The sequence below is a fragment of the Balaenoptera ricei genome, chromosome X (genome assembly GCF_028023285.1).
Source record: "Balaenoptera ricei isolate mBalRic1 chromosome X, mBalRic1.hap2, whole genome shotgun sequence".
Classification (NCBI taxonomy): Eukaryota; Metazoa; Chordata; class Mammalia; order Artiodactyla; family Balaenopteridae; genus Balaenoptera; species Balaenoptera ricei.
Window position 1 is genome coordinate 68,925,569 of NC_082660.1, and position 15,570 is coordinate 68,941,138.

Here is a 15,570-nt window from a genome sequence, read left to right on the forward strand (position 1 = left end):
CTTGATCTAACATGGCTGGTGCTGAAGGCCAGAATAGAAGCTAAATCTTACGAATTAAGTGTCTGTGCTGATTGAAGTAAAGCTGTTTTAACCATCCAGAAACTAATTCACATAGTTTCTCCAAGTGATTTAGGTTCTTATTGTCTACTGACAACTAATGCATTTTCCAAAACCCCCAACTCTCTGACAAACTATTTTTGATTATTAATTTTTTGCCAGCATATCTATGTATAACTAAAGGACTAGATTCTGTTTTGACATTTGCAAGTACATTCCTGTATAAATTTTCCCCAAAGACTGTTGCACCCCACTCGTATGTAAGGCTGCTGTGTTTACCGCATCTTCCCAGAATTCACCACTGCTTAATATGACCTATTTAAGGTCAGAAAAATGCAATTAAATTGGATTAAGTTGTAAAGGAAAAGTAGCAGAAATATAATATGAAAGCACTTTGTGTTATCAACAGTGATTTATATGGATCCCAGTGACAGATACTTAAGGCTATACTTTCCAGGGCACAGTCATAATTTGCTGAAAATAAAAGGAAACACACTTCTTCTGCCTTTTCCAACTCTGCCTCTCCTTCTTTAGTCAAAAGCCCACATGATATAGAGTATACTAGTGATCTTTCCTCTTTTCTCGTTCCTTTAAAAAATATTTTACTGAGTGTTGTCTTCTAGGCCCAGAGACAGATTTATGGTGATGTTAATGAAGCTTAGGTTTCAGAGCCCCTTACTGGCATTGACCAGTTCTGAGACCCTGGAAGGAGTCTTAGCAATGTGTTTACATGGTTATCTGTTTTTGCAAAAGTAAAATATTTTAACCACAATCCTTTAATTAAGTCCACAAAAGGTGGATTCACCTCTTTCTAGGCACCATATAGAAAATTGTCCTTGGGACTTCCCTGGCAGTCCAGTGGTTAGGACTCTGAGCTTCCACTGCAGGGGGCCACAGGTTCAATCCCTGGTCAGGGAACTAGGATCCCTCATGCCCTGCGGTGTGGCCAAAAAGAAAAAAAAAAAAAAAAGAAAATTGTCCTTGTCCAAATATAATTTATAGTCATAATGCAGCCTAACATGTTAATACATAAATATTGATCACTTTTCAAGGACTGTTAAGGTTTGAAATTTCTGGATCATAGTTTGTGAGATTATAATTACGACCAATGTGCAGTCAGTTTAGAAACCAGATTTGAATAGGACATTGTTTCGACTAAGTCAAGGAGCTCTTGTAGTATTTGGAATAAAACTCTGATATGAAGTAATGTAATTGTGATGTTAAATTGAGTGGGGTTGCTTTATTTAAAAAATGTTACAGCGGAACAGATTAGAGCTTTAACAGAATTCAAGGAAAGTGAATAGTCAAGAAGTCTCTAATTTTGGAAAAGTAGAACGAATATGATTATATATCTTTGCAGCTTCAGCATTTAAATACATTTTGGGAATTGTGTCTTAAATTGTGAAGTTTATAAATGAGTGTAATACTCTTGTTCTGCCAATGTCAAGACTGTAGACTTTAAAGGGATTAACCTGAAGGTTTATTTAATCACCCCAGTGGTCTGTTCAGGGGAAAAATAAAATGGGCAGATAACGTGAAGGTCTTTCTTTGGGATTGTCTGGCCTTTTGAAAGTGGTAATGTAAAATAAACTTAATTAGGTATAAGTACTGAATGGCTCTAAAGGTTAATGCCTTATTAACAAATTACTTTGTCCTTGAAATTTAACTGCATTTTGAGTGCTTTTTCCCTTTACTCAGTTAAAGGCTGCAGTCCATTTTCCTAATACAGACTATCCTTTAAAAAAATGACCACCTAGGGAATTCCCTGGTGGTCCAGTGGTTAGGACTTGGCACTTTCACTGCAGAGGGCCAGGGTTCAATCCCTGGTCAGGGAACTAAGATCCCACAAGCCGCACAACGTCGCCAAAAAACCCCTTAAAAGTAACTTAAAAAAAAAAAATATTGGAAAAATAACATGTCCAGAGTAAAATCCCCTTCCCAAAAGAAACCAGTTATCAGTTTAGTATGTATGGATTCTTCCAGAAATAGACTCTGAATATAAAATGATTTACATGTATATATCTATATGTGTGTGTTTATACAGTTGACCCTTGAACAACACGGGTTTGAACTGCACAGGTCCACTTATACATGGATTTTTTTCAAAAAATATGAACTGTGGTACTACATGATCCATGGTTGGTTGAATCCGAGGGTGTGGAACTGAGGATACAGAGGGCCAACTGTAAAGTTATACACGGATTTTCAACAGCCTCAGGGGTGGGGCGCCCCTAATCCCCCCAATTGCTTGTTGTTTAAGGGTCAACTGTATATATGTGTGTGTTTGTGTATGTGTGTGTGTGTATCCCCTTTTTATATAAATGGAAGCATACTATATACATACTGTTCTATACTTTGCTTTTTTCACTTAGCAAATACATCTTAGATACTGTTCCCTATCAGCATATAGAAATCAATCTTTTTATTTCTATTTGGAACTTTCTCCCCCTAACTTTTGCTATGGCAAATGATGATAGTACACTGAACATTTCTTTTTTCAAACACCGTGTTAGAGTGATACAGGCATTTTGCCTTATATAAATTCTTAGGTAATACTCGTCCATCCATGAAGATGCAGAATCAGTTATTCAAAGAGGCTTAGGTTTCTGATTTAGTTGAACTTTATCCCAAGGATCAAAGAAATGTCAAATCCAAGGTAAAAACTAGCAGTGGAGGAATGATGTAAAGAGGGACTTTCACTATTTCCTTTCTTTGTATTTAAATTGTTATAGTGAATAATCATGCATTGGTTGTATAATTTTAAAAATTGTTTTTAATATTTATTTATTTTGGCTGTGCCAGGTCTTAGTTGCAGCACGCGGGATTTTTAGTTGCGGCATGCATGCGGGATCTAGTTCCCTGACCAGGGATCAAACCTGGACCCCCTGCATTGGGAGCGAGGAGTCTTACCCACTGGACCACTGGGGAAGTCCCAGCTGTATAATTTTTGAAGCAAAATAAAATTATATTAGCAATGAAAATTCTGACAAAGCACTCAGTTTACAGAAAAACAATGCTACAACTTAAACTAACAAACTCTCCACATCTTTTTCATTTTAAAGCATTTGGCTTTTAAATTTTTAGATTGGTTTTGGGCTATTTTCTTAGTCTCTAAGAATTGTCTTTTGCTAGTTCATACATTGATTTAATAATTTTAAGTGGTAACCTTTATTTAGGTTGGTCAAATAGGATAAATATTAATAGAACTTGATGGCTTACTCTTATCATACTTTAATTTTCAGTATGCTATATTGAAGCATCAAAGTAGTGTTAATATATATACATTATTTTTTCAACAAACAATAATAGAATTTGTATTCAGACATATGTAATATAAATAAGATTCCTATTATGTATTTTATATAGTTTTTAGTTGTCAAAAATATATTGTGGGAGGAGAATCAAACATATTAGAAAGTCAAGATTATTGACAAATCATTTTACTTTTCTGACTTTAGTCTGAAAAATGACAGAATCCTTTCAAGCTCTCAAAAACCTCTGAATCACTCTATGTTGAGTTGTTATGAAAATGTTAGAAAGTGGGCTTTAAACCCTTTGAAGACTCCCCCACTGGCTGAGTAGCATGCTAATCTGAATTTATGATGACATATAAATTAATTCCTGGGAGGATTAAAAGGAATTTCAGTGTGCTGAAACTTTAGCAAAGGACCTTTCCCAAAGTGGCTTTTGAAAATGGGGAAATGTTAGAATGTAGTAATTGTCAAATCCTGCTAAAAACCCAAAGAAATATATTCTCTAAATTATTTAAACTGGTATGGGAGTAGATATGAAATGTGTGGGGGAAAAGTAAACAAAGAACTAAAATTTGGTTCACACACTAGAAATATTTCATACTTTTCAGGTGTTTTTATATACGTCACACATTGCTCAAATCACAGGCATAGAATTTTAGTTTTTCAAGGAAATTGAAGATCATCTAGCCTCACCATTTATAGATGGAAAGAACATGGACTTTGGAGTTAAATCGACCTACGTTTGAATCCTAGCTCTTTCGTTTTCTTGCTGGGTTTCTTGGGCAATTTGTTCAATTTCCTAGCCTTCAGATAGGAAATTGGATCACTTTTTATAATCTGTAATTATAAAATTATACAGAAAACACATTCAGATAAAGTATACGGTGCTTGACTTGCAAGGTTTAGACATTTCAGTAGACAAAGAACTCCATTAAAATAATGGATCTGTACAATTCCTATGGACAATTAGCCCCCTTTACACCACTGTTAATGCTACTGAGGCCACAGAGTACATTTGATTTGTTCTCTTCAACTCCTACCTTCATCTAAATATAGTGAACAGTCCTCCATCTTGCGTCCTTCATAGGAGCCACATTCATAACTTGTAGACTGTTAGATGTTTATTTTCAGAGGAACTATTGATAAAATAGAAAAATAGTTTCTCTGGGAAAACAACAACAACAACATTGATTCCTAACGAAAGATTCTGAGAAAGAGAAGCCGTTGAAACTTTCGAGCACTGTGGGGAATAGGCGAAGGTGGTTTACATTGGTGGGGATCATGTGAAAGGAGAGTGGCACAGACCCAGAATCAGACAGACTGCTGCCAGCAATTTCTGGCTCTACGGAGTCTGTGCCTGCTTTTGCTCACCATTGGATCCCTAGCAAGCTAGCACGGTGCTGGGAACATAATAGGTACTCAGTAAATATTTGTTAAATAAATAAATGCTATTTTAGCTTCCTGCCCAAGGATTTGGCATCCAGAACAGTATTGTGATAATCACTATGTGAATTTCCTCTTAAAAGAAACAAAGGTGCTGCCTGTTTTTGTTTCCTTTGAGACCTTAGGCTTGAAAAGTCTCTTTGATATCTAACATTCAGAGGAAAAGTTGAGTGCTGTTATCCCAAAGGGGAACATTTTTGTGCTAGGTGTGGTCGATCCAGCTTTAAAACACACAAATGGAAGCTACTAAATAAGGAAGTGTTTTCTGGTTTGCAGCATGAAAACAACAGGATAATACAACTTTTTTGTGTAGTATTTTATATACATAGTTTCCTTATTTTTTAATGTCTTTTATAAATAGAAGTCAGGCTATAGCAGTAGAAAGTATAGCAAACCATGTAGTGACAAAGTGATTTTTGCTTTAAAAATCAGCTTTAAGAACAGTTTCTCATAGCTAATGGGAAGCAGCCACATAGCACAGGGAGATCAGCTCCGTGCTTTGTGAGCACCTAGAGGGGTGGGGTAGGGAGGGTGGGAGGGAGACGCAAGAGGGAGGAGACATGAGGATGTGTGTATATGTATAGCTGATTCACTGTGTTATACAGCAGAAACTAACACACCATTGTGGAGCAATTATACTCCAATAAAGATGTTAAAAAAAAAAAAGAACTGTTTCTCATTGCCTGTGTTGGTAAATTGAAATTGTGAGGGGGGGATAAGCTCAAAGCCAGGTCTTGTTTAAAAGATACCAGATACAATGTATTTAAACCTAAAGGGAAAAAAATCCCCTTCCCTTTTTTAAAAGTTTGGCACTTTATCAGAAAAAGTATAGTAGTACATAGAGCAGTACTGTCCAATGGAATATTCTGTAATGATGAAAATGTTCTGTATCTACTCTGTCCCATATGGCAGCTACATTGGCCACTGAACGCTAGAAATGTGGCTAATGCAATTGAGGAACTGAATTTTTAATCTCTTAATTTTTTTGTTTTTAAAATTATACCAAAAAATTGACTTCTTTTTGGTGTATAGTTCTATCAGTTTTGTTTGTTTGTTTTTAGGTTTGGTGAATTTTAACACATGTATAGATTCTTTTAACTACCCCCACAGCCAGGACAGCACAGTTCCATCACTCACGTCACTCCAAAATGATTCTTCACTAAATGCAAATATAACTGTGTCATTCCCCTGCTTAACTTTTCCATGGCTCTCTATTACCTACAGGATAAATTACAGACTATTATTGGCATACAAGAGGCCCCATAATAAAGCAGTTGCCTAATTCTGCAGCCTGTCATCTTTCTCTACTTTTGTGTTTCCATTTGTGATAAATTCCCTGCTTCATGTATCCTTGCTGATTTCTGTTTTTCCTTTAACATTCAGGTATTATCTCCCCTAAGAAGCCTTTTTTGACACATATTCCCAGGGATGAATGGGTGTCCGTTTTCTCTGTCCTCTGTTCTAGTATTGCTCCCTGTGACTGTGTCATGATCAGCTTTGTATCATGAGAATCTCAGTTCCTGGCACATATAATAAGTGCTTGATAGGGACTTCCCTGGTGGCGCAGCAGTTAAGAATCTGCCTGCCAGTGCAGGGGACTTGGGTTCGATCCCTGGTCCGGGAAGATCCCACATGCTGCAGAGCAACTAAGCCCATGCTCCACAACTACTGAGCCTGTGCCCTAGAGCCTGCGAGCCACAACTACTGAGCCTGCGTGCCACAACTACTGAAACCCTCGCACCTAGAGCCTGTGCTCCACAACAAGAGAAGCCACTGCAGTGAGAAGCCCATGCACCGCAACAAAGAGTAGCCCCCGCTCGCCGCAACTAGAGAAAGCCTGCGCGCAGCAACGAAGACCCAATGCAGCCAAAAATAAATAAATAAATAAATGCTTGATAAATATTAATTGTTCAGTGTTTACTTTTATATGACTTGCTGCTGCAAAGAACTACTTTCCTGTCTATTTACTCATATGATCCTTATAACAAACCTGGAAGAAAATAGGGCACATTTCTTCATTTTTCAGATGGTAGAACTAATGAGTGTGGTTGACTAATAAGTGGAGAATTGACACGGGAACTCAAACCTTCTGACTCCCAATCCAGTTTTGTGTGTGTGTGTGTGACTACTTCATAAATCTTTGTAACCTGTTAGCAAAAGAGATGCAGGGTAAGATGTCCCGGTAGTAGTTAAATTTATATACAGGTGCTGAGCTTCAAGAATACAATCACTGTTTTTATAATCAAATCAGGCAGAACAATAAAGATGTTCTTATTTTGAACAAAAATAATACTAGACTGTAGTGACTTAGAGGGTTATAGAAATATTTGCTTCAAAACCCTATGAATGTTGACAGCATGTTTATACCTTATCTGCCAACAAAGTTGTCTTAATTGAACATTTTAAAACTTTAAACTTCATATCAAATTTGTTTTCTGTAGCTGATCCTGTTTCCTATATTAACTTTTGAATTGGTAGAGTGTGGAGTGTTGGAATAATTTGTGAAAGGAGATGGAAGAAAGAGTAGTTTGTTCTCTGTTATGAAATTCTAGGGTGCATTTTGTTTATGCACGTTCCAAATGCCTGATCAGTACCTGAGTCACGTATACCTACATAGAGCTTTACCATTTCTGTAGGTACACAAGACATTTTGTGTTTCTTTCCAAAGAGAATAGTAAAGATGAGAACTATTAGAGAACCTCCATTTGAATTATTTGTTTCATTCTTTTTTTTTAATATGCTTTTTATTCTTCAATTTGTTAATATGGTGTATCACATTGACTGATTTGCGTATATTGAAGAATCCTTGCATCCCTGGGATAAATCCCACTTGATCATGGTGTATGATCCTTTTAATGTGTTGTTGGATTCTGTTTGCTAGTAATTTGTTGAGGATGTTCGCATCTATATTCATCAGTGATATTGGTCTGTAATTTTCTTTTTTTGTAGTATCTATGTCTGGTTTTGGTGTCAGGGTGATGGTGGCCTCATAGAATGAGTTTGGGAGTGTTCCTTCCTCTGCAACTTTTTGGAAGAGTTTGAGAAGGATGGGTGTTAGCTCTTCTCTAAATGTTTGATAGAATTCACCTGTGTAGCTATCTGGTCCTGGACTTTTGTTTGTTGGAAGATTTTTAATCACAGTTTCAATTTCATTACTTGTGATTGGTCTGTTCATGTTTTCTCTTTCTTCCTGGTTCAGTCTTGGAAGGTTATACCTTTCTAAGAATTTGTCCATTTTTTCCAGGTTGTCCATTTTATTGGCGTAGAGTTGCTTGTAGTAGTCTCTTAGGATGCTTTGTATTTCTGTGGTGTCTGATGTAACTTCTCCTTTTTCATTTCTAATTTTATTGATTTGAGTCCTCTCCCTCTTTTTCTTGATGAGTCTGGCTAATGGTTTATCAATTTTGTTTATCTTCTCAAAGAGCCAGCTTTTAGTTTTATTGATCTTTGCTCTTGTTTTCTTTGTTTCTATTTCATTTATTTCCACTCTGATCTTTATGATTTCTTTCCTTCTGCTAACTTTGGGTTTTGTTTGTTCTTCTTTCTCTAGTTTCTTTAGGTGTAAGGTTAGATTGTTTATTTGAGATTTTTCGTGTTTCTTTAGGTAGGCTTGTATAGCTATAAACTTCCCTCTTAGAACTGCTTTTGCTGCATCCCATAGGTTTTGGGTCGTGGTGTTTTCATTGTCATTTGTCTCTAGGTATTTTTTGATTTCCTCTTTGATTTCTTCAGTGATCGCTTGGTTATTTAGTAACGTATTGTTTAGCCTCCATGTGTTTGTGTTTTTTACGTTTTTTTCCCTGTAATTGATTTCTAAACTCATAGCGTTGTGGTCAGAAAAGATGCTTGATATGATTTCAATTTTCTTAAATTTACTGAGGCTTGATTTGTGACCCAAGATGTGATCTATCCTGGAGAATGTTCCGTGTGCACTTGAGAAGAAAGTGTAATCTGCTGTTTTTGGATGGAATGTCCTATAAATATCAATTAAATCTATCTGGTCTATTGTGTCATTTAAATCTTGTGTTTCCTTATTAATTTTCTGTTTGGATGATCTGTCCATTGGTGTAAGTGAGGTGTTAAAGTCCCCCACTATTATTGTGTCACTGTTGATTTCCTCTTTTATAGCTGTTAGCAGTTGCCTTATGTATTGAGCTGTTCCTATGTTGGGTGCATATCTATTTATAATTGTTATATCTTCTTCTTGGATTGATCCCTTGATCATTATGTAGTGTCCTTCTTTGTCTCTTGTAACATTCTCTATTTTAAAGTCTATTTTATTTGATATGAGTATTGCTACTCCAGCTTTCTTTTGATTTCCATTTGCATGGAATATCTTTTTCCATCCCCTCACTTTCAGTCTGTATGTGTCCCTAGGTCTGAAGTGGGCCTCTTGTAGACAGCATATATATGGGTCTTGTTTTTGTATCCATTCAGCAAGCCTGTGTCTTTTGGTGGGAGCATTTAATCCATTCACGTTTAAGGTAGTTATCAATATGTATGTTCCTATGACCATTTTCTTAATCGTTTTGGGTTTGTTTTTGTAGGTCCTTTTCTTCTCTTGTGTTTCCCACTTAGAGAAGTTCCTTTAGCATTTGTTGTAGAGCTGGTTTGGTAGTGCTGAATTCTCTTAGGTTTTGCTTGTCTGTAAAGCTTTTGATTTCTCCATCGAATCTGAATGAGATCCTTGTTGGGTAGAGTAATCTTGGTTGTAGGTTTTTCCCTTCATCACTTCAAGTATATCATGCCACTCCCTTCTGGCTTGTAGAGTTTCTGCTGAGAAATCAGCTGTTAACCTTATGGGAGTTCCCTTGTATGTTATTTATCATTTTCCCCTTGCTGCTTTCAATAATTTTTCTTTAATTTTTGATAGTTTGATTACTATGTGTCTCAGCGTGTTTCTCTTTGGGTTTATCCTGTATGGGACTCTCTGTGCTTCCTGGACTTGGGTGGCTCTTTCCTTTCCCATGTTAGGGAAGTTTTCAACTATAATCTCTTCAAATATTTTCTTGGGTCCTTTCTCTCTCTCTACTCCTTCTGGGACCCCTATAATGCAAATGTTGTTGCATTTACTGTTGTCCCAGAGGTCTCTTAGGCTGTCGTCATTTCTTTTCATTCTTTATTTTGTTCTGCAGCAGTGAATTCCACCATTCTGTCTTCCAGGTCACTTATCCATTCTTCTGCCTCAGTTATTCTGCTATTGATTCCTTCTAGTGTATTTTTCATTTCAATTATTGTATTGTTCATCTCTGTTTGTCTGTTCTTTAATTCTTCTAGGTCTTTGTTAAACATTTCTTGCATCTTCTCGACCTTTGCCTCCATTCTTTTTCAAGGTCCTGGGTCATCTTCACTATCATTATTCTGAATTCTTTTTCTAGAAGGTTGCCTATCTCCACTTCATTTAGTTGTTTTTCTGGGGTTTTATCTTGTTCCTTCATCTGGTATATAGCCCTCTGCCTTTTCATCGTGTCTATCTATTTGTTTCATTCTTTCTTTTTTAATTAATTAGTTAATTTAATTTTTATCTTTGGCTGTGTTGGGTTTTCGTTTCTGTGCCAGTGCTTTCTCTAGTTGCGGCAAGTGGGGGCCACTCTTCATCATGGTGCGCGGGCCTCTCACTATCGCGGCCTCTCTTGTTGCAGAGCACAGGCTCCTGACGCGCAGGCTCAGTAGTTGTGGCTCTCGGGCCTAGTTGCTCCGTGGCATGTGAGATCTTTCCCAGACCAGGGCTCGAACCCGTGTCCCCTGCATTGGCAGGCAGATTCTCAACCACTGTGCCACCAGGGAAACCTCTTCTTTCATTCTTGATGGTGGTGAGATGATTTATATTTTTAAGTTCCATGTCGTGTAATTTAATTAAACTGACTTCTGAAATTTCCTTCCGAAAGGTTTCACTGGAAGAAAAAAATGCAACCATTATTTATGACCCTAAACTGCAGACTCCAAAGACCCTACAGGAAGCCATTGATGACATGGGCTTTGATGCTGTTCTACACAATCCTAAGCCTCTCCCTGTTTTAACTGAGACCGTGTTTCTGACTGCTGCTGCTTCACTGGCTCCGCCATGGGAGCATATCCAAAGCACATTGCTCAAGACGAAGGGCGTGACAGACATTAAAATTTCCCCTCAGCAGAGAGCTGCAGTGGTGATAATAATCCCTTCTATAGTGAATGCCAGTCAGATAGTAGAGCTGGTTCCGGCTCTCAGTTTAGATACAGGAACTCTGGAGAAAAAGTCAGGAATCTGCGAAGATTTCAGTATGGCTCAAGCAGGCGAAGTCATGCTGAAGATGAAGGTGGAAGGGATGACCTGCCATTCATGTACTAGCACCATTGAAGGAAAAATTGGGAAACTGCAAGGTGTTCAGCGAATTAAAGGTAGTATGCCTGATGTTATTTGTTTGATTGCTTTGCAAGGCTTAGTTTTCTGTTTTGGCCTTTTTAACTTTTGCATTTTTCTTAAGCATGGGTTTTGAATCTGTGGGACTAGAATGTTACTGCTTCACTGAAGTCTGAGGTACAGTATATTCCCAGCATTAATGTTAGTAAAGTTAATGGTTATGAATAAAAGTTATGTGAATCTTGAACTAGCATAAAAGGCAGCCAGGGTGGTGATTCATGAAGTTCAGGGTTCTTAACGCAACATGCCTAGGATCCTCTTGACCTCTAATATGTTTCTATTCAGGCATGCAGAAACTTGGAGACCACAAATGTAGTGGTCACATCTTTTACTTTTTTTCTGGTCCATGTCATTAACATTTTCTGAAAAGAACAGAATTATTTTAAGAAAGGATAATGACAACAATGAGAGAAACAATTATGTATGGTATTGATTTGGTCTACAGAATGTTTTCTGAAGTGGTCCAGGAATAACTGAACTAAATAATTATTTTCCTTTTTATTAACTAGTTTCCCTGGACAATCAAGAAGCTACTGTTGTTTATCAACCTCACCTTATCACAGCAGAGGAAATAAAAAAGCAGATTGAAGCTGTGGGCTTTCCAGCATTCATCAAAAAACAGCCCAAGTACCTCAAATTGGGAGCTATTGATATAGAACGTCTAAAGAACACACCAGTCAAATCCTCAGAAGGATCACAGCAAAGGAGTCCATCATATACCAATAATTCAACAGTCATTTTCATCATAGATGGCATGCACTGTAAATCATGTGTGTCAAATATTGAAAGTGCTTTATCTACACTCCAATATGTAAGCAGTGTAGTCGTTTCTTTAGAGAATAGATCTGCCACAGTAAAGTACAATGCAAGTTTAGTCACTCCAGAAACTCTGAGAAAAGCAATAGAGGCCATATCACCAGGGCAATATAGAGTTAGTAGTACAAGTGAAATTGAGAGTACCTCAAACTCTCCCTCCAGCTCATCTCTTCAACAGAGTCCTTTGAACATAGTTAGCCAGCCTCTGACTCAAGAGACCGTGATAAACATTGATGGCATGACTTGTAATTCTTGTGTGCAGTCTATTGAGGGTGTCATATCAAAAAAGGCAGGTGTAAAATCCATACGAGTATCACTTGCAAATGGCAAAGGGACTGTTGAGTATGATCCTTTACTAACCTCTCCAGAAACCTTGAGAGAAGCAATAGAAGACATGGGATTTGATGCTTCCTTGTCAGGTAATATCATTTTTTTCTTTGATTCCTTTAATGTTCTTTTATTAACACTTTGCTGGTTCTTTTGGCTTTTATCAATGAGAAATGAGTAATAGGCACTGCTATTCCACTTTTTGGAAATAAGACATATGGAGGTAGTCAGCAGTGTATACAAAGATGCATAAGGATGTTTGCCTAATTATTTATAATATTTAAAAACTAGAAACATTAAATAAAGCATGATACCTCCATATGATGAAATGCTAAGAAGCCATAAAAAATTATGGTATTGAGGATACTTCATGCCACGGGAAAGTGTCAGATATTTTGTTAACTGAAAAAAAAAGCAAGCAAAAAAGCTGTATGTTCAGTATGATCAAAATTTTATAAACACATGTATAAGGATTTATACCATGTATACATTATTTATATATATGAATGAATAAAATTCCTGGTAGGACATGAACTAAATTTTAACAGTAGTTATTTGTGAGTGTAGTTATTTGTGAGTGGTAGGATAAAGGTGATATTTTGTTTTCAATTTGCTTTCTTATGTATTTTAAGTTTCTTGTGTGTGTGTGACAGGGATGTATGTACATACGTTTGTTTGTATGTATTTTTGTATATATAATATGGGAGAAGCAAATGTTACTTTAAAAAGAAAAAAGTAGAAATAAATAATATAATTTTAACTGTAGTTTTGAATTTAGGCATTCAAATGAGCCTGACTCTAGAACTGGCCCAAAGTCTTCCTGTTTCCTGGCAGCACTTACCTTGAACTAAAACCAAAAACGTATATCCAATGGGATTTGCCCATGTGAACTTGTTTTAAACTAGAATTGAACCTTGCCTTGAATTAAACTGGAAATTCCCTAAATGAAATTTCTTGCTGTAAATAACAATGGAAAAGTTGAATAACTAATTTCTAGACAATGTCATTAACCTTTGCTCTTCTGATCAGAATGAAAGATATCAAATAGCAGTGTTCTCTTTTCAAGCTCACTAAAACTGAGAAGCATAAAAAATTAGTCACATGCTCAAATTATTATGGTAGATAAGTGTCAGTGGAAAAGGACCCAGAGATATAAACATTCTTAATTTTCATGTTCATGACAAATGGTAGAAATTATAGAACTGTCACTTCTTAAAGTCAAGATGTAGTTCACATACCATAAAATTCACCCTTTTAAAGTACACAATCCAGTACTTATTTGTATATTCACAGAAATTTGCAGCCATTACCATTATGTAATTTTAGAACATTTTTATCAGCCTCCCAAAGAAACCCCATACTGGTTAGCAGTCACTCCCCATTTCCCCTTCACCTCCCCCTGGCCCAGCCCCTTTTATCTACTGTTCTGTTTTCTGGCTTTATGAATTTGACAACTCTAAGTACCATATAAGTGGAGTCAGAATATTTGTCCCTTTGTATTTAATGTCTTTCACTTAGCATAATGTTTTCAAGATAACAAACGTTCATCCATGTTTGTGATATGTATCACTACTTCATTCCTTTTTATTGCTGAGTAGTATACCATTGTATGCGTATACCTCATTTTGTCTCTCCATTCATCAGTTGATGGAGATTTGGGTTGTTTCCACTCCTTGGCTATCATGAATAATGTTGTGATGAGCTGTTACAAGTTTTTGCATGCATATATGTTTTTATTTCTCCTGGGTATATACTAGGAGTGGAATTTCTAGGTCATATGGTGAATATGTTTAACTTTCTCAGTAACTGCCAAGCTGTTTTCCAAAATGGCTGTACCATTTTATATTCTCACTTAGAAGTCTCACTTTGATAAAGAAGATCTCAAAAGACCAAAATTCTTGTGCCTTAAAAAAGATACACACACACACACGCACGAATACGCGCGCACGCTGGAATACTACTCAGCCATAAAAAATGAAATAATGTCATTTTCAGCAACATGGATGGACCTAGAGATTATCATACTAAGTGAAGTGAGTCAAAGACAAATATCATATGATATCACTTATATGTGGAATCTAAAAAAAATGATTCAAATGAACTTATTTACAAAACAAACAGACTCACAGACATAGAAAACAAACTTATGGCTACCAAAGGGGAAAGGGGGAGAGAGATAAATTAGGAATTTGGGATTAACAGATACACACTACTGTATATAAAATAGATAAACAACAAGGACCTGTATAGCACAGGGAACTATATTCAGTATCTTGTAATACCCTATAATGGAAAAGAATCTGAAAAAGATGATATATATCTGAAAAAGAATATATATATCTGGCTGATAACAAATGACTGCATGGTGTGTTTCTGCTAGAGATCAGAGTTTAAGATTCCACCAGAATTGTGGCTACCCATTTTCTGAATGCCAGTGTCAGTGCTGATCCAGGCTTCACAGTCTGCCACTCTGACCTGTTCCTAGAGGTACAGGGATCAGTGCATTTCGCCTTCATGTCATACCAGTCCTGAGTGCGCCATAAATGTTAAAGGAGGTAGTGAGAAAAATGGGAGGTGTTTTTTATCATGACCATCAATCTCATCATTCTCTCTCTCTTTTTTTTTTAAAGGAATTCCTTTATTTTTATTATTTATTTATTTATTTTTGGCTGTGTTGGGTCTTCGTTTCTGTGCAAGGGCTTTCTCTAGTTGAGGCGAGCGGGGGCCACTCTTCATCGCGGTGTGCGGGCCTCTCACTATCTCGGCCTCTCTTGTTGCGGAGCACAGGCTCCAGACGCGCAGGCTCAGTAGTTGTGGCTCACGGGCCTAGTTGCTCCGCGGCATGTGGGATCTTCCCAGACCAGGGCTCGAACCCGTGTCCCCTGCATTGGCAGGCAGATTCTCAACCACTGTGCCACCAGGGAAGCCCGTCATCATTGTCTTAAAAAGACATAGTATATGAAGTTGTCTTCACTAACCAATTAAAGCAAACACAATACTCAAATTCCTTTTCCTTTTTTGTAACTTTTTTATCTTTAATTTCAAGCTTACAGAAAAGCTACAAGAATAGTACAAAGAATTCCTGTTTACCAATTTTACTCAGATTCCACAGTTGTTAATATTTTGCCACATTTGTTTTATCATTCTCTTTCTCTGTTGACAGACAGAGAGGCGTATATTCAAACACACATTACCCACACACGTATATACCTTTTTCTCAAATCATTTGAGAGTAAGTTGCAGACATGATGTTTATAATTGTTTTTAAGCCAT

The 15,570-nt window shown here is 36.8% G+C and overlaps 1 protein-coding gene across 1 annotated transcript in view; it reads left to right on the forward strand.

Annotated features, from left to right (window-relative positions):
• ATP7A (ATPase copper transporting alpha) overlaps nucleotides 1-15,570 on the forward strand; it is a 152,338-nt gene that overhangs the window by 82,734 nt on the left and 54,034 nt on the right. The window contains exons 3-4 of the mRNA XM_059909953.1: nucleotides 10,643-11,132; nucleotides 11,664-12,389. Of these exons, the coding sequence (XP_059765936.1) occupies nucleotides 10,643-11,132; nucleotides 11,664-12,389 (1,216 nt within the window). The remainder of the gene's footprint in view (nucleotides 1-10,642; nucleotides 11,133-11,663; nucleotides 12,390-15,570) is intronic.